This window comes from Cervus elaphus, chromosome 24 (genome assembly GCF_910594005.1).
Source record: "Cervus elaphus chromosome 24, mCerEla1.1, whole genome shotgun sequence".
Lineage (NCBI taxonomy): Eukaryota > Metazoa > Chordata > Mammalia > Artiodactyla > Cervidae > Cervus > Cervus elaphus.
In genome coordinates, this window is record NC_057838.1 from 25,500,133 (window position 1) to 25,518,688 (window position 18,556).

Genomic DNA, 18,556 nt, shown 5'->3' on the forward strand with positions numbered 1-18,556 from the left:
TTTTAATCAAGAAAGAAAAAAAATAATTTCATACAAGTACATTAAAAAAATAAGCACAGAAAATAAAGAAAATATTGTTAGTATTACAGTATAGGGCATCACCAACTCAATGGACATGAGTTTGAGCAAACTCTGGGAGATAGTGAAGGACAGGGAAGCCTGGCGTGCTGCGGTCCATGGGGTCACAAATAGTCGAACACAACTGGACGACGACAACCACCTTGAAAAGTACAGTCGCACAGAACAACACCTGGCAGACAGGGGCTGGCATCCAGTGAACAGGCAAGAACAGTTACTGCGTGGAGATGGGATGGTGGAGCTGAAGGATCCCATGAGGCTTAGGGGATTAAGTAGTTTGCTCACAAGCAATGGGCAATACATGTTGGGGTCTGGGCCCATCCAGCCTGCTCCAGCACCCATGAGAATTTCATAATGATTCAAGGGAAGTTTTTGGCACAGTGCCCAACATAGAGCAAGCACTCACATAATGGTGTTCATTTTGTTAATAGTAATGATACTGATGATACAGTGCAGTTTTATGTAAAAGGATGACACCTTTGGTACATTCTGCCATTTACAGCTGCTTTCCTCCCTCAGGGAAGACAAGCCTCTATTTGCTATCTTGTCTACCAAGCCAGAGTGGAGGGGATGATGCTTGTTCTCTGCCCTTTTGTCTTGCTTCCTGTGCTTTACTTGGGGTTCAGACATGGGCTTTTCCATGGAAAAACTGGCCACTCCATCGGGGGTTTCTTGGGGTTCACATCTCACCCCAATTTGAGGACTTCAAAATCTCACACTGCGGATGAAGAGGGACATTGGTACAAACTTTCTGAAAGACCGACATGTTTGAACCGAGCAATTATACTTCGAGAACCCACAACTGTAGATATGTTGATCATTTAGCTGCCAACATATGCATCACAGAATTGCTTTTGATAGTAAATGAAATGGGCAAATTCAATGTCCAGAGACAAGAGACTAGTGACATAAAACATGCTATGTTCATACTATGGTGAATTCTGGGGCTACTAAAAATGCTGTGGGGAAGACTGTTCAACAACATTAAAGTCCATCAGGAATATTAAGTGAAAAAAATAGATTTAAAGCTGTGTCCATCCGTCACTAGATTTTATTGTCTATTATGTACACTGCAGTGGGGGAAAAAACCTGTTTTCCATGAGCATATGTTCCATTGGAAATAGAAAATAGATAATAAACAACTTAATAATTATTAATTAGAATATTAATGTACTGATTGTCTTATAAATAATAATTATATAAAATTAAACATCAGGTACAGAGAAGCACCCTAGAAATTTGGGGAGAGAAAATGGGAGGAAGAGGATAGATGTGTTGGCATGGTGGTGGTGGTTTTTAGGGGGGTCAGGGAGGGCCTCCCAAGGAGGGGACATTGGTGCAGAGAGCTCCGAGTTTGTGGAGCTGGCAGGCTTGACTCTGGGGTACATGGACAGAGTCTGGCAGGCCGGCAGGTGGGGCTCCCTCAGTGCTGAACAAGGAGGGCTTTACCACCAGGTGGTAACCCCGGTACTGAAGTCTTAATCCTCCTCAAGCAGATCGTTCAATTTTATTAGAGAACTGCTTTCTATTTTTGACTAGAGCCAAGCATCTTTGGACCAACTGTCAGTTTGGGAACAAGGATGGGGGCCCAGAGGCCTCACTGTCATCAACACAGTTACTAAACTAGCTTTGTGAGGACCATCTCATAATCCAGTCCTGCTCTCTGCACCAAACAACTTTGTTTTTTCTATGAGTCAGCTAGCTTCTTTTTTGTTTTGCTCACTAGTTTGTTGTCCTTTTTTTGCTTCCACATATAAGTGATATCACACAGCATTTGTCTTTCTCTGTCTGACTTACTTCCCTCAACATGATGCCCTCCAAGTCCATCCATACTGCTGTGGGCATGTGTGCCTAGATGCTCAGTCTTGTCTGACGCTTTGCGACCATATAAACTGTAGCCCACCAGGCTCCTCTGTCCATGGGATCCCCCAGGCAAGAATCCTGGAGTGGGTTGCCATGCCCTCCTCCAGGGGATCTTCCTGACTCAGGGATCGAACGCGCGTCTATTATGTCTCCTGTATTGGCAGGCCATATTGTGCAGATTTCATTCTTTTTTACCAATGAGTATCACCATTCAACATTAAATTTGACCTCCCGGTCTGTGAGTCCCAGTCCTTCTGACTGTTTTGCAGGACAACATTCTCCGTTACCTTTATGCTATCGCTCACTTAGAACTTTCCAGAAATCTGTCAGAATCTCTGATTCTCCTCCATGCTCCACTCTTCATTTCTACAAATTTCTTTCCCTTTGGACAACTCACATTTCACTGGCATCTGGGGAAGAAGGGCAGCGAAACATGTGCTTGTTCCTCCACTGAATTAGAAGCATTTATATTCATCTTGCTTCTCTGAACTTTTAAAATGAGTTTATGCATTATTTCCATCCATAACAAGAAAAATAACAAAAGCTATTCTTAAAATGGGAGGGGTTTAGCAACTTGTTCTCATCAGGCAATAAAGAGAAGAATCGCATCAGTGTTTCATACCAAGTGTGATAGCGCTGACCAGGAAACCTCTTTCCCGCGGTACTTCAGGCTGAATGAGTAAGAGGCTGCAGAATTTTGCCATAGAGCCCGGGGTCTCACTTGTGCTCTTCTGTCTTCCCAAGCTGAATTAGAAATGCTGTTAATGTAGTAAGACTACCAACTATAAAGCCTGAGAGCTACTAAACAGATGTGTCAGCTAGTAGCTTCAAATAGCTACATTTATCAGCTTGCTCTTCGGATGGACTCGGATGCACGGTTCTTCTGCTTGTCTCACTTATGCTCACTCATGCATCTCCAGTCAGCCAGCAGTCAGTGGCCTCGCTCTCCTGTCCAGGGGTTGGCTGGCTATTGGCTGGGGCAAGAAGGGTGATCAGGCCGAGTGTCTCTCGTCATCCCAAAGGCTATTTTGGGCTTGTTCACATGGCAGTGAGTTGCAGGGCGTCCAGGAGCAGCAAGAGAGGAAGCTGGCAGGCTCTGGACTTGCACAGCATTGCTTCCACCAGTCTCGGTGGTCAGAGCAAGTCACAGGGCCAGCCCAGATCCATGGAGCAGAGAAAAAAGCTCTGTGTCTTGACAGAAGGAGCTTGCAAAGCATTGTGGCAGCTTTTGCAATTCCTTGTTTCCTAATTCTCTCCTTTAGTTCTGATTTTCTGTTTCCTACTTCTATGTTGTCCTCAGGGTTCTCAGGACCCAGTCTCTGGAATGGTTCTACAATAACGTGAAGAGTCGCTTCAAACGCTTTGGCAGCGCCAAGGTCTTAAAGAACTTGTACAGGAAACATCGGCTGGAGACCGGGGTCTGCTTTGACATCGTGGGTACGCTGGCTGCCTGCCACCCTGGGGGTCCTTGGGGGGCTGGTGGGATAGAAGGAGGCCTGCCTTGGAGGTCCCATACACTATGACCTACTCACATGGGACACAGAAAGTGGCTTAAATACTTGACTGTAGTAAGGAGCGGAAATACGAGGGCATGTACCAAAGATTCTGAGTTTTTAAAAAATATTTATTTGTTTGACTGTGTCGGTCTTAGTTGTGGCATGTTTCAGCACTCAAGCTCCAGAGCACAAGGACGCATAGTTCAGGCACACGGTCTTCGTTTCCCCAACCAGGTATTGAACCCATGTACCCTGCATTGGAAGGTGGATTCTTTTTTTAATTAATTAATTAATTTTAATTGGAGGATCATTACTTTACAATATTGTGATGGTTTGGAAGGCTGATTCTTAATCACTGGACCACCAGGGAAGTCTCATAGTTTCCAAGTTTTAAGTCCTGTGATTCTGGCATCTCCACTGGGCTGGCTATGTTAGCAGCTGGGAGAACCAAAGTGTTTCTGCATACTGTGGACATTTGAATTCCAAATTCCTAGAAATGAAAGATCCCTGACCATTTCCCCCTAAAGATTAAAACACTGGAAAGTCATCTTTGTTTGGTCATGTAGACTAGGTCTGTTCTCAGAGGATATGCGCCCCATCCCCGCTTCCTTCCTACCCCAAAATTTTGTACCAACCAGGCCCAGAATTTGATGTCATGGGACAGTCAGAAAAGTCTCAGCTTCCTCCCAGGAAGGACGGACAACTTGGAAGGAAGGACAAATAGGATAAACAGACAAATAGGATTTATTTATTCCTAATAGACCAGCCAGTGGAAAGAAATGGTTGTCAGAATATGAACAGTATGTCTTCCCCAAAGAAGGCTGTTTTTTCTGTCTTGAAGCAGATTTTTCCTTAACTTTGCTGACACAGGTAAATGCTTTTTCTCCGTGAGAAAGAGGGAAGAAAAATATCGCTTCCATCTCATTTGGAGCTTTTTCATCATCATTATTTTACATTGCTGTGTTGTCAGTAAAGTCTTTGGTTGTGTCTTATCTAAAAATATGAGATGAGCCACTGAGATGAGCGGGAAACAGAGTGGAAGCATTAAACACGGAGAATCATTAGGGCCTTTTGCGGCAGCTGTTAGAATCTCTGTCTTTCAAACCACTCAGGAAGCCTGTAGCTAAGACAGCAGGGCCGAAGACTTCCACATACTATTTTTAATCTTCTCTTTGCTGATTTTTCTAAAAACATTTCTCAAGGAACAAAGACCAAAAGAAAAGAAAAGCAATGAAGCTTAAAAGTAATCATGTTAACAGGTTTTCAACCCAAAGAGATACGTCAAGAAAGTTCCAGAGTTGCATTGTCTCATCATTTGCATCCCATTTTTCTTTCTTGTTCATCCTCAGGTCAGCTCCATGATCTGTCTTACATGTCACCACATTCAAATCTCAAGGGTGTTCTCTACTGCTTCATGCAAAATGAGCAGAAGGGGCGGAGCCAACACATTTGGAGAATCCTATAAACAGAGCACAACTGCGATCTCTTTCTCTTTCTCCCCTGGGCCCCGCAGATGGAGCAGGGAAACGTGAATTCCAAGTGGGCCAGCCAGAGGCTTTGAAATGTTCAAGTGCTATTTTCAAAGGCAAATCATTTGCTGGGAATAACTCTGCCACTATTGAAGCAGATTTAGGTCCTGGAGCCTCTGTGATTCGCCACTTCTTTCATCTGGGCCTTAATCACCCCGCTTACCACGTTGCATTCAGGGGGATGGTTTACAAAGCTGCTCTCCTGCTGGACCTGGCAGAGGCTATAGCTTCTTTATCTCTGTGTTTCAAAAGTGTGGTCCGGTGGCTGATACCTTTTAGGTCCTCAGTATTGCACAATTCAGGCTTGAAAGCACTTTGTAGGTACCAGGACACTTCACAGAAGTACTGGCATCAGTTACTTTGATTTGATCTGTATCTCCATTTAAACTAAGATTTCCTTTTGATCAACATGAAGACAAGCGGGCAGGAGATAGTTTATGAGACGGTACTGAAATCTGTAAAGTCGTGATCATAAAACAGTGAGGTTGGTTCTACCTACCACCTAGAAAATTGAGTTACATATACCTCAAGTTTGGAGAAATCTCCCAGTGTGTGAGTGGCTTCCTGGTTATATTAGATGACTGTGGAGTCATCAGCATTAGCTCCTACCTACCACCCAACACCTTAATGTGGTTGTCATCTGCCATCCTCAAGCCTGACTACACTTTAGAATCACCTCAGGAACTGAAAAAAAACTCACAGCACCAGAGTCATTTTCCACCCCCAGCCAATTACTTCCAAATCTCTGGAGGTGGGCCCAGCACAGATATTTTTTAAAAAGCTCTCCAGGTTATTTTAAGATGCAGCCAAGACTTGAGAACCTCAGCTGGAGGTTCTGAATAAGATGTTTCCATCTTCAACTCCACCTGAGGGTATTTAGAATATTGATTGTCAGAACATAATCTACAGGGTGCAAGACCGGTGCTCTGTTCCAGGACTCTCAGCAGAAAATTCTTTTTATCTATGGAATAGCGCCACTGCATGGACCAGTGTGCTGCTGCTGCTGCTAAGTCGCTTCAGTCGTGTCCGGCTCTGTGTGACCCCATAGATGGCAGCCCACCAGGCTCCTCCATCCCTGGGATTCTCCAGGCAAGAGCACTGGAGTGGGTTGCCATTTCCTTCTCCAGTGCATGAAAGTGAAAAGTGAAAGGGAAGTCACTGAGTCGCGTCCGACTCTTAGCGACCCCATGAATTGCAGCCCACCAGGCTCCTCCATCCACGGGATTTTCCAGGCAAGAGTACTGGAGTGGGGTGCCATTGCCTTCTCGATGAACCAATGTAGTTTGCCATAAAACCAATTAGTCCATTGAAAATTCATTGAGTTCACAGAATCTTACAGACCACCCATCATATGCACCCTTGCATGACCATCTGTCGCAAGCCCTGGTGACCAGATTAGGCCTAACTGACAACACATTTGTTTTATCAGATAAATCCTAGTTGTATTCATTCCTTCAGTAAACATTTTTAGAGGGCCGCAAGGTATGTGGGACCTTAGCTCTCCAACCAGGGATGAAACCTGAGCCCTCTACATTGAAAGCATGGAGTCTTAATCACCGGACCTCCAAGGAAGTCCAGTAAACTTTTAGTGAGTGCCTGGTGGGCAAAACCTGTCCATCTCAGAGCCAACTTTGCAGTGGAGAGGTCAGAGAAATAAGCAAATAGATTTATAAAAAATATAATGTCCAATGGGAATGCGTGCTCAATGTGATTTATCTGATAGATTAATCATGACATTTTTTTTAAGTTTTTTTTAATGTGGACCATTTTTAAAGTCTTTATCGAATTTGCTAAAACACTGTTTTTGTTTTATGTTTTGGTTTTTTGGCTGTGATGCATGTGAGATCTTAGCTCCCCAACCAGGGATCAAACCCACACCCCCTGCATTGGAAGACAGTCTAACCCACTGGGCCACCAGGGAAGTCCCTCAGCATGATATCTTTAACATTTATTCTTGAGAGTTCCCCAGTGGTCAACTGCACACTCTCGCTGCCAAGGAGATCATGCATGCCTGAGATCCTTCATGCTGTGCAACCAAAAGGGAAAAACAAACAAACAAACAAAAAAAACAGCTATTCTAAGATGAAAGTAGCCCTTATGAATATACTCAATCCCTAGACAACTTGATAAATATATATGTTTATTTAGTTGTTGTTGTTTAGTTGCTAAGTGGTGTCTGACACTTTTGTGGCCCCATAGCTCACCAGGCTCTTCTGTCCGTGGAATTTCCCAGGCAAGAATACTGGAGTGGGTTGCTAGTTCCTCCTCCAGGGGATCTTCTTGATCCAGGAATCGAACCCACGTCTTCTGCGTCCCCTGCACTGGCAGGCGGATGCTTTACCACTGAGCCACCAGGGAAGCTCATTTATTTAGTTTTAGATAAGTAAAATGGGGAAAACAAATCCTACTTCTATTTATTAGTATGATATATCTATTTTTGATATGATTCTGGGAAGGGTCTATGACATCCTTCACCTGGGATTTGAGTGACAAACACTGACTCTTACAAACACTGAGCTGTGTGAAGTCGGAGGTTCCTCCGGCTCACGGAAGCTCTGACTTGGTACCTGGCTACCGGTCTCAGTTTCCAGAACAGTTCAGTCACTTTCTGCCCTTGGAAAAACCCCATCATCCTAAATGACGCACAGAAGCTCCCACCTATGACTGTAAAGGGACCCAGGGAGTGTCGTTGTGCAAGAAGGTTTATAATAATGCAAAATCAGAGCCTGTCCTGGTTGGCGCAGGCTCCCAAGGATGCTGTCAGATCTGCCCCTTCCTCACACTCCCCACCGCCCTCCGTGTTGTCTCGGGACACAGCCTCGCCGCCTCCTTCGCGGGGCAGGCCCTGTACACCTCCACATCTAACTCTGTCACTTTCCACGAAGGGCTCAAGGTCACTCAGCCCTTCCATCTTGCCTTTCAGCCTCTCCCTTAACTGGTTCCTCCCTATTGATCTGAGATCACGCCAGTCTCTCCTGTCTCCTAAGCCCTTCCTGGACTGCACATTCTCCTCTGCTTCCGCCCTGCCACCCTCTTTCTCATCACGGGGACACTCCAGAGGGCGGGCCGCACTCCCCACTTCCTCTCTAGAAACCCACCCTCTCCCTCTTCCAAGCTGTCCTCCACACAGCAGCCGGCGTGCACCTTTAGAAGCATACACCTGGCCAGATCATCCCTCTGTGGCCTTCACTGGCTTCAGGTGACTTCAAGTTGGGACAAAGATCAGAACACTGCATGGCTTGCCCCCAACCCATCTCACCCCAGGCTGTCACACAGCCTCTGCTTTAGGGCTCAGGTGCGCCCTGCTGTCCCTACTGCCTGTCCCCATGCAAGCTGTGTGCTCTGCCCCGGGACTCCTTCCCACCCCCACACCCCTTTGCCTGGTCTCTCACCATCTAGGTCAATCTTCCCTACTGAACACCCGCCCTATTCTGTGAACCACCCAGGCACAGCATTCAACGTATCTATAGCTTTCTATTTATTTATATAAATCTTTGGTTATTGAATTCTCATCCACTACACTGACAAGTTGTCGGGGCAGCGAGGTCTTCTGGCTTTGCTCACCAATCACTCTAACATCCAGCCCAGGGCCAAGCATCTACTAGGTCCCAATGGAATATTTGCTTGATGAATGAATGGATGCTGGATGCAACCAAGCCAAACTGAAATATTTGCACTTAGCTGTGTAGTCTGAGAACTGAGGTGATGACTTATCCTAAAGGCTTATTTTATAAATGAGGAGATAGAGACATAGGCAGATAAAGTCACTTCCTACGGTCACAGAGCTAGAGTAAGTGACTTCGGGTCTTTTGAAAGGCTGGTCAAAAAACACAAATACAGACAATGGTACATGGTCAGACAGAGTCACTGCAGCAGGCACACACTAATGTCGTGTCTCATAAAGGTCACATCCCACTGGCCCCGAGGCAGGAACCTATGGCAGTCACCCTCAGAGTTTCCACACCAGAGCCGCATGCAGCCCATCCAGGGAAGCGCAGGCTCTATTATTTGTATCAAAGGTCTACTGCTTAGTTTGACTTGGAATCAGTAGCATTTCCCCCTTTTGAGCTAAGACATGTAGACCCACGTTTATTCTCTTGCTTCTATCAGTGTTTTCCACCAGCATCCAATTCAAGAATTTTTCTTGAGCTCCTGCTATCACCATGCTGCCATGGGCACTGGGAATACAATATAGTAATTTTAAAAGGAAAGAGCCATGACACACACCTCACACCTTCAAAGATCTCATTTGATGAATTAATGTGTGAATACGGATGGTAAACCACCAACTGAAAAAGGGCTTAGCCAACTGCACTTTCCAGCCTGGAACTAAGGCACTAGGGTGTGCATTCAACTGACCGGAGACCAGAGAAGAGGCAGTAGGCCTTAAAAGATCAAATGCTGAGGCTTACTTTGTTTTGCTCTGGGTTTGTTTCCCCGAACTGCTAATGACAGTTAATTCACTGGCTAAAGGCAACTGTTTGGATTGATGCCATGAACAGTAGCTAAAGACCAGGCGTTCAGTGTCTCATCACTCATCACGAGGAGAATTCTGTCATTATCACAGCTTTTCTAGTAAGGAGACCCAAGTGTTTGAGTGGTTAAGTAACTTGATCAAGGTTACACAACTGGTCATTTGCAGATCCAGGAAATGACCTCATAGCTCTCAGACTTCAATCTTTTGTTCCATGTTTGATTCCATACTACTTCCAAAGAAGGCTCTGGAAGAAAGTTGGGGGTGGAAGCGATGCTACATGAGAAATTAATATGAGAAAGAAAAAATGTGACTGGTCAAAATCTGTAGCTTATTGTGGAACCCAGTAATTCCCTAAATTTATTGCCTAAAAACCCAGGAATTCCCTAAACTTATTTGCAAGGCAAATAATCAAAGTGGGTAATGGTGGTCTGCCAATTTAGTAGCACAGTGCGCCAGGCTCACTGAACACCTTGGATAATCTTATATCCTCTCTCTCTCTCAGGAGGAAACTTCTTTGAGGCAAACCTGGAGAATGAAGGAAGTGTTTCAGGCAGTGACTCAACATTTTATAGGCAGTCAGAAGGTAAGGTTGCTTATGGGTTTACACCTAATGGGAGATTGGAGGACTGGAAACTCCTTCAGATCGTCAGGTCCCTCATTGCATTGGGACCACTGATGGAACTCTGTTATTGTGTATGAGCATCTCCCTGGGTCTTCTTTAATTGCCATTTGTGTGAATGCATCATCAAAATAGTTGAATATATCTAAGGTGTAACCTAGAGAAGTGCATTCATTCCCTACCAACCACTAGATACTTAACGATCAACTAGTGTGTGTTTTGGGCTTCTCTGGTGGCCCAGACAGTAAAGAATCTGCCTGCGATGCAAGAGACCTGAGTTCAGTCCCTGGGTTGGGAAGATCCTCTGGAGAAGGGAGTGGCAACCCACCCCAATATTCTTGCCTGGAGAATTCCATGAACAGAGGAGGCTGGCTGGCTACAGTCTATGGTGTTGCAAAGAGTTGGGCAGGACTGAGCAACTTTCACTTCACTTTTAGAATATGTGTTTTTCTGGAGTTAGAATATAATAATCAACAAACTCACTTGTGCAATTCATATTGAAATACTCCTAGAAAGAACGTACCATTTATGGATTGACTTTGACTTTTTATACCAATATAATCGTTCCTTTAGAACAGAGATCAAAAGCAAAACAAACTTCTAATTACAAATAAAACCTCCTCCAACACTGCACTCCTTCCCTGAAGTGCTGGGTGTTGGAACAGGTGCTTCCTAGTCCCCCTGGTTCTCTGGTGTGCCCACCACCCACAGCTTCTGCACTCACCCTGTTCTCTCCTTAGACACCTTCGAATGAAAGTCTGGTCCTCTCTCATCCTTCCTTTTTGAATCTTCTCCCTGGGTTGACACGTGACCATGGTGCACCTCCGTCTGAATGCCTAGCTCTCACTTCAGCCCGAGGTCTAGACTCAGAGTTCTGATGCTTGACCATCAGGAGCTGTAGCTCCTCCAGGGATCTTGAGTAGCTGTAGCCCCTCAGCGTGTCCTAATCAAGCTCCTCAGCCACTTAAGCCCACCATCAAGACTTAACCTTTCCCTCAATCCCTGTCCCCACTTCCACCCAGTCTCCCAAGTTCCTATCGGTTCTGTTTGCAATCCTGTTCTTTTCTTTCTATTCCAAGAGAAATTTTCTTTTTCTTTCCAATAGAAAGTTGCACTTTTCCTTTCCAATAGAAAGTTCTTTTCTTTTTCTATTCTATTCTATGGCCTGAGCACCTTCCTGCTCTTAACATTCCTATATTAATATTAATTTCAGTGACCATTTAAATCAGCCAGGGTTCTCCAGAGTAACAAAACCAATAGGATATGTACACATAACACACATGCACACATACAAAGGACTTCATTTCAAGGACTTGGGTCACACAGTTTTGGGGCCTGGCATGCCCAAAATCTATAGAATAGGTCAGCAGGCTAGAAACTCTTTAGGAGTTGATCCTCAAGTCTTAAGGCAGGATTTCTTCTCTGGGAAACCTCTGTTTTTGCCCTTAAGGCCTTTCAAGTGATGGGATGGGACCTACTGATATTTTCAAGGGTAATATCCTTTACCCAAAGTCAACTAACCACAAGTAACCACAATGTGAACCACACCTACAGAAACCTTCATAGCCACACCTGGGTTAGTGTTGGATTGAACAGCTGCTGCAAATGGCAACCCACTCCAGTGTTCTTGCCTGGAGAATCCCAAGGACAGGGGAGCCTGGTGGGCTGCCATCTATGGGGTTGCACAGAGTCGGACACAACTGAAGCCACTTAGCAGCAGCAGCAGTTATAGCTTTACCAAGTTGACACACAAAAGTAACCATCCCTCTACCTAACTGGTCCTCTAAACTTCGGCCACTCTGCCCCTGCCCTCTTATCCCCCCCTCCACCCCCCAGCAGTTATCTCTGAAGCTGACTCAAGCCTTCACTTTCGGACCACACATCTTCAGCGCTCCAGTCCACCTTGTGCCAAAGTCTTAAATGTGGCCTCCAGAGCCTTTCTGATGTCTCCACGCTCCTTCTTTCCAGGGCTCTATGGAAGCTGGTGACTGGCCCCGTCACAGGATCTCCACGCGCTTCTTAGCTGTTACATATGTGTCTGATCACCCGATGGCTTGGAAAGCCCATGAGCGTGTGGACTCAGCTGCTGTTTACTGGGGCATCACTGGGGCCCTCGGAGCCTAGTTCTGGGGAGGTCATGGTGCACTTTGAATCAACAAGAATTTGTAGGGCACTACTTCTGTGAAAAACACATTGCCTGGCCTCTTAAAGAAGAGAGATGGGAGATACGGTGTCTGTCTCCAGAGAGCACTGAGTGTGGTGACAACTTAAATTTAATACTCTTCTGATAGAGACACCGGGGAAAGCGTGTGCTCACTCAGCCACACCTGAGGGGTGCTGAACCCTAGGCATGTCTCTGTCAGGACTCACAGCCAGCCTGCAATGTCCTCATCAGCTGCCTGGCTAGATGGCTTTGACTTTAACTGGGTTGGTTTGGGCTTCCCAGGTGGTGCTGATGGTAAAGAACCTGCCTGCTAATGCAGAGACATAAGAGATGCTGGTTCGATCCCTGGGTTGGGAAGATGCCCTGGAGTTTAAGGGAACGGCAACCCACCCCAGTACTCTTGCCTGGAGAATCCCACGGACAGAGGAGTCTGGCGGGCTATAGTCTGTGGGGTCACAAAGAGTCAGACATGACTGAGGTGACTTAGCATGCATAGCACATATGCTCGGGTTGGTTTGGGAGATTTTATTATATTTGCCAAATGCCACTTTCTGTCCACATGTGTGTCTTCAGGAGCCTAAGAAGCTTGAATTAAGTATTTTAATTTAGGGGTTGATTAATTAATGAATTGATATATTTACACCTTATCTCATTCTACAAAGAACCCGAGGCAGCTTTCAGGAGATTTGCATGTGTTCAATAATGCATGACTAGCAGATTATAGATGGAAACAGGAGGTTGAGAAGGGGAGGAGGAGACGTAGGCAACCAGCCCCTGCAGACCTCTGATCTCATTCCTGATGTGAGTTGGGCTTCTGGGGTGAACTAAGAGGAATGATAGAAATTCTCACTTTCAAGTAAGAGGTAAACATCTAGTACCTCCAGGAAACAGAACTCTTCCAAGCACTTGACTCCGAAGAGAATTCTGTCACCTGTGGAAGTCCTTTGGCTTAAGGACACTTCCTCCTGTTTGTTGCCATATGCAAAAAATACATTCACTAGATACATGATAGACTTATTTTTAAAAATCATGTTAGTTTGTATTTATCTCACTTTTGTGGTTAAAATTGGAGACAGAGAGTCCTGAATTCGAATCTCAGCTCTAACAATGTTATGTGGCAGCCTGGGTGGTATACGTATGGCTGAGTCCCTTCGCTGTTCATCTGCAACTCTATGTTGTTAAACCAAGATACTTGGTCTGTGGCCCAGTAGGTGGTTGAGCTGGGCAAGGTCGGCCAACGCTATTGACAGTATGGGTTTAGAATCTAAAAAATTCTTTTGTGGGTTTTGTATTTGCATTAAACCATGAGCACAGCCCTTAGAAGATTTCACAGTTTTCCTGCCTATCATTACAAATGATACAGTACATGCACAAAATAAAGCATCATCTCTGTCTGAGAAGGTAGATGAAGTACTGCTGTATTAAGTCCCTTTGTCCAGTCGTCTTGAAGCCACTTTGCATGTTCGGAGCTGTGCGTAGTGCCGGGCACAAGAGGACGATGGCCTAGCCTCGTCCTAGTCAGCTCATGACTTTGACACAAGGACCTTTCACTTGTCCTTGCCTTTTCGAAGTGGTCTGTGTTCTGTTTCCTGTCCAGGACACAGCATGATGGACACCTTGGCTGTCGCCCTACGGGTGGCTGAAGAGGCCATCGAGGAAGCCATCTCCAAAGCAGAAGCCTATGGGGACAGCCTGGTATGCCACCCGCACCCCCGCCCTGCAATGTCTGTCTGGAAGGTGGTGTGGGTGGGGTCCTGGCTGCCAAGAGAAAGTGCATCTTGTGGGGACGCCATCATCATATAACCATCCTTGAACTGAGCCCACCCTCCCCCTGCATTTCTTGGTCAGGGCTCCCAAGAAATCGATTGCCAAGTCCCCCAAATACACCCACAGCTCACGCCCTTCTCTTCTTCCCACTGCAGGACAAGCAGAATGAGGCCAGTTACCTGCGGGACCACAAGGAGGAGCTGGCCGAGGAGCTGGCCACAACCATCCTGCAGAAGGTAGGTGCGCCCTGGCAACCACACGGCGGCAGTGGGCCAGCCTGGCCTGGACCAGGGCCTTCGGTCAGCAGAAGCGCCGCCGTGGGTACCACTGTTGTCTCGGGCGTCGTTTGTCTTGTTTCTTCTCACTTTTGCCATTGTACTCCGGGGCTAAGGCAGAGGCGTTGCATTGCCCTGTGACAACTAGGCAGTGTGAACCTGCTTGCCCTTAGGGATTGAGCCCGTGGGGGAGGAGCCAGGAACTGGGCCCAGAGACCTCTGTACAAAGGGACTTATTAAACCCAAGTGGCCATGCCCAACATAGCAAGCGGCACAGACAAGCTGAAGCCTTCCTTCATGACATTTGGTATCTGCCCCCTCCTTAGGGCTTTCAGACCCTTCCTAAAGTCAGGGTGTACAGCCGGAGACTCTGGGTTTGAGATCCAGCTCCACTGTTGATGAGCTGTGTGCCCTTAACTGATGACCTCTGAGTTTAATTCTGCATCTGTAAAATAGGGGGAGTTATAGTAGGTAGCTCTGAGAGTTATTCTGAGAATTAAATGAGGTAAAGCATATATGGTGTCAAGCAGAGAGCATATATGGTATCAAGCAACCCCATGGACTGCAGCCGGCCAGCCTCCTCTGTCCATGGAATTCTCTAGGCAAGAACATTGGAGTGGGTTTCTATTTCCTTCTCCAGTGGATCTTCCTGACCCAGGGATTGAACCTGCCCTCCTGCACTGCAGGCAAATTCTTTACCATCTGAGCCACCAGGGAAGCCCTTGTATTATATGGTGTCAGGCACAGAGACTGGCACACAGTAGGCACTTAATTAATAGAAAAGGTTGTCAGCATCACAAAAGGACTACTTTTAAACTGTAAAGTGCTGTAGAATGTTCAACGCTTTGGTTGTGCTGCTTTATCACAAGGCAGGTCTGAAACTGGCTGGTATTCTGTGGAAGCTAAGCTCTTCCATGACTAAAAATTTCCCAAAGATGATCCCAGTTACACCACATAGCGCTGGAAGTCTCTCCAATAACGTGTCCCCTTTCTCACCTGCCTCCTCCCCAGATCATAAGGAAACAGAAGAGCAAAAGTGAGCAGCGCGTGGAAGATGATCCGGAGTGGCCGCAGCCCCAGAGCTGCAGGGCAAAGGCAGCTGACGAGGGGACCACAGCCTCCCCGGGGGGCCCCCAAGCTTCCACCACCTTCTGGGTGAGCCCCCATGCCGCGCTGGCCCACCCCGACAGGGACCCTGCTGTGTGCAGCTCAGAACCGCTCTCCCCATAGAAATGGGGCCGCCACACCTAGCATCTGTAGTCTGCACATGTGCCCGCCAGACAGCGTGGAGTGGGGGCCAGGAGGCTGTTCTCTTACACGTGGAGGTGGGTTTTTACGCAGAGACCAATTTAGGAAAAATAACACTGTCAACAAGCTTTTGAAAATTCTTCCTGAAAAGAGTTGTACTGAGTCCCGTGGGGAGAATGGCTTTCTTAGGGCCATGTGTATTCCTACAACCCGAGCACTTGCCTTACCGAGACTGAGAAGGACAGTGAAGGAATGACCGCTGCCTTCTGAGGTCACAGTGGCACGTGCATGGGGCATCGGGATGTGGAGAGACCTTTTTGTTCCTTCTCCCCGGTCACAAAGCACAGTGTTCGTCCAGTGACCAGAGGGCCCGGGCCTGTCATGTCTGGGGAGGGTCACCGAGCCCGTAAAGTCCTTTGGTGTGTGTTCCTCCGTCCCCAGAGAGGGCGTGTGTGGGGAAGAGGATAGAGGCTGGGTCCTGGGTGTGGAAACTCAGCCAGAAAAGGAGCAGAACTGGCCGGCAGGACTTGTGTTCTGTCAGCTGCAGGGACCCACAGTCATAGCAGTGGGGAGAGGATGGGGCAACACATAGGTGCAACTTAAAACTGGAAAGGCAGAATAAAGGAGAATGAAATCATGCCATCTGCAGCAATGTGGATGGACCTAGAAATGATCATACTTGGTGAAGTAAGTCAGACAGAAAAAGACAAATTATAGGACATCAATTATGTGTGGAACCTAAAAAAGAATACAAATGAACTAATGTGCAAAACAGGAATAGACTCACAGTCATATAAGATGAACTATGATTGCTGAAGAAGAAAGGGAAGCTTGGCGGTGTGTGTGGGGAGGCGGGAGATAAATTAGGAGTATGGAATTAACAGATACACACCACTATATATGAAATAACATATAAACTACAAGGATTTAGTGTGTAGGGAACTATATTCAATATCTTATAATAACCTCTAATGGAAAATAATCTGAAAAACTACATATATGTAACTGAATCACTTTGCAGTACACTTGAAACTAATACAATATTGTAAATCACGTCCAACTCTTTGCGACCCTGTGGACGATAGCCCACCAGCCTCCTCTGTCCATGGGATTTCCCAGGCAAGGATACTGGAGTGGGTTGCCATTTCCTCCTCCGGGGGATCTTCCCGACCCGGGGATCGAACTCTCGTCTCCTGCATTGGCAGCAGGGTTCTTTACCACTAGCACCACCTGTGAAATGCCATTGCATCAACTGTACATCAAAAAAAAAAAAAAAAAACTGGACAGGCAGACAGGAAAATCACCCCATCACATTATTTCTTTGACTCTCCACCAAAAGGTACAGGTATTACTGGGCCCATTTTATAGGTGAAGAAGCTGAGGCTTAAGCTGTAGGATAATTTGCCTAAGCTCCCATAGCTAGTTATCAGTGGGGTTGAGAGTTGAATGCCTTTTTCCTGCTCCATAGCTTTTGATGTGGCTTCTTCCTGTAAACAATGAGATCAATGGACTCGATCCCTAAGGCCCCTTTCATCCCAGAGATTCCAGGTCTGCACTGTCCAATATGGTGGCCATAAGACACAAGTGACAGTTTAAAGCTAAATTCATTAAAATTACATTTATTATCCAGTTCTTCAGTCACACTGGCCATATTTGAGGTCCTCCCCAGCCCCTGGAGCCAGTGGCTACGTTATAAATTGGACAGTGCAGTTACAGACCATTTCCACCCTCCCTGAAAGTCTTCTGACACAGCTCTGGTCTAGGGAGCAAGATAAACAGAAGGAGAAGGAGAGACAGAAGGCAGAAAAAGTGGAAGTGCTTCAGGACACAGGCCAGAACCTGGATATGAAAGAGCAGGCCCAGCCTTGGGTCTTGGGGACTTCGAGGCAGGTGGCTCTCCCTCTTTCCCATGAGCCGCCCTCACCCCGGACTCTCATCTTCATCACCTGTTGGCGCCCCATTCAGGGGCGCTGACTCACGGGGTCTGGAGCAGAACCTGGGCATCTGTGAAAGTGAAAGTCACTCGGTCCTGTCCGACTCTTTGTGACCCCGTGGACTGCCAGGCTCCTCTGTCCACGGGGATTCTCCAGGCAAAGATACTGGAGTGGGTTAGCCATTTCCTTCTCCAAGAGACCTTCCCGACCCAGGAATTGGACTGGGGTCTGCTGTATTGCAGGTGGATTCTTTACCAGCTGAGCTGGCAGGGAACATTGACCCAAAGCTGGTGGGGGGGTGGGCACAGGCTGGGGGCTGAAAGATGGCCTTTTCGTGGCATCTTGAGGCGGGACCCGGACCTGCAGACCCTGGAGGCCCTGGACCACTGGCCTCCTGACAGTGCTCCCTCCTGTGTCCTCAGTCCTCCAGGGATGTGGATACTCTGGCTCCGGGGGTAACTATGCAGAACCCCATAACCCTGTAGGACTCCATCCTTGGTCTTAACTGCAAAACCAAGCTTAATCCATCTCCAGTCAGACAGGACTTCTCATCTGTTCTCTTGAAAGAAAATTCAGTGTGATCGTCCCTCTTTTTAATTTCCTCTCTGATTGTGTGGCTCTCCGCCAGGAAGGAGGTCAGTGCAGTCTGATTTTCAAAGCCTTAAGATGCAGTATCCTAACAGGCACCAGCGAGGGGCTTATCATTCATTTAGTGCCTGTCTCCTTGGGCGCGTGTATGTAAAAAGTCACCTCTGTATTAATGTGGTGATCCTAATGATAACAATGATGATAGCAGAGGGTGGGCATGCAATGTGCCCAGCAACTGAGGTGTGTCTCTGTCTAACCTTCTCTGTCTCTTCTCCATCCTTTTCTGTTTTCCTCAGCCAGTTCTCTTTGTGTTTTTGTCATTTTCCTCCCTCACATTTGCTCTCTCCTTTAAATGACTATAGTACAGACCTGAAGTATTTTTCATTACTGTTGCAATTATTGGATTGAATTTAATGGCTGTGCCTGACCCCAGAAATACAAAGCAAAGCTATGTCTCAGCTGTTATTCATTCAAACACTGTTGCTGACCCCTTTGCCCACAAACCCTTGATACTAAAA

The 18,556-nt window shown here is 46.6% G+C and overlaps 1 protein-coding gene across 4 annotated transcripts in view; it reads left to right on the plus strand.

Annotated features, from left to right (window-relative positions):
- LOC122683080 (myosin VIIA and Rab interacting protein) overlaps positions 1-18,556 on the plus strand; it is a 217,512-nt gene that overhangs the window by 135,802 nt on the left and 63,154 nt on the right. For all 4 annotated transcript variants that reach the window (XM_043886620.1, XM_043886623.1, XM_043886621.1 and 1 more), the window contains exons 4-8: positions 3,242-3,378; positions 9,946-10,026; positions 13,824-13,921; positions 14,149-14,229; positions 15,280-15,423. In XM_043886620.1, the coding sequence (XP_043742555.1) occupies positions 3,242-3,378; positions 9,946-10,026; positions 13,824-13,921; positions 14,149-14,229; positions 15,280-15,423 (541 nt within the window). The remainder of the gene's footprint in view (positions 1-3,241; positions 3,379-9,945; positions 10,027-13,823; positions 13,922-14,148; positions 14,230-15,279; positions 15,424-18,556) is intronic.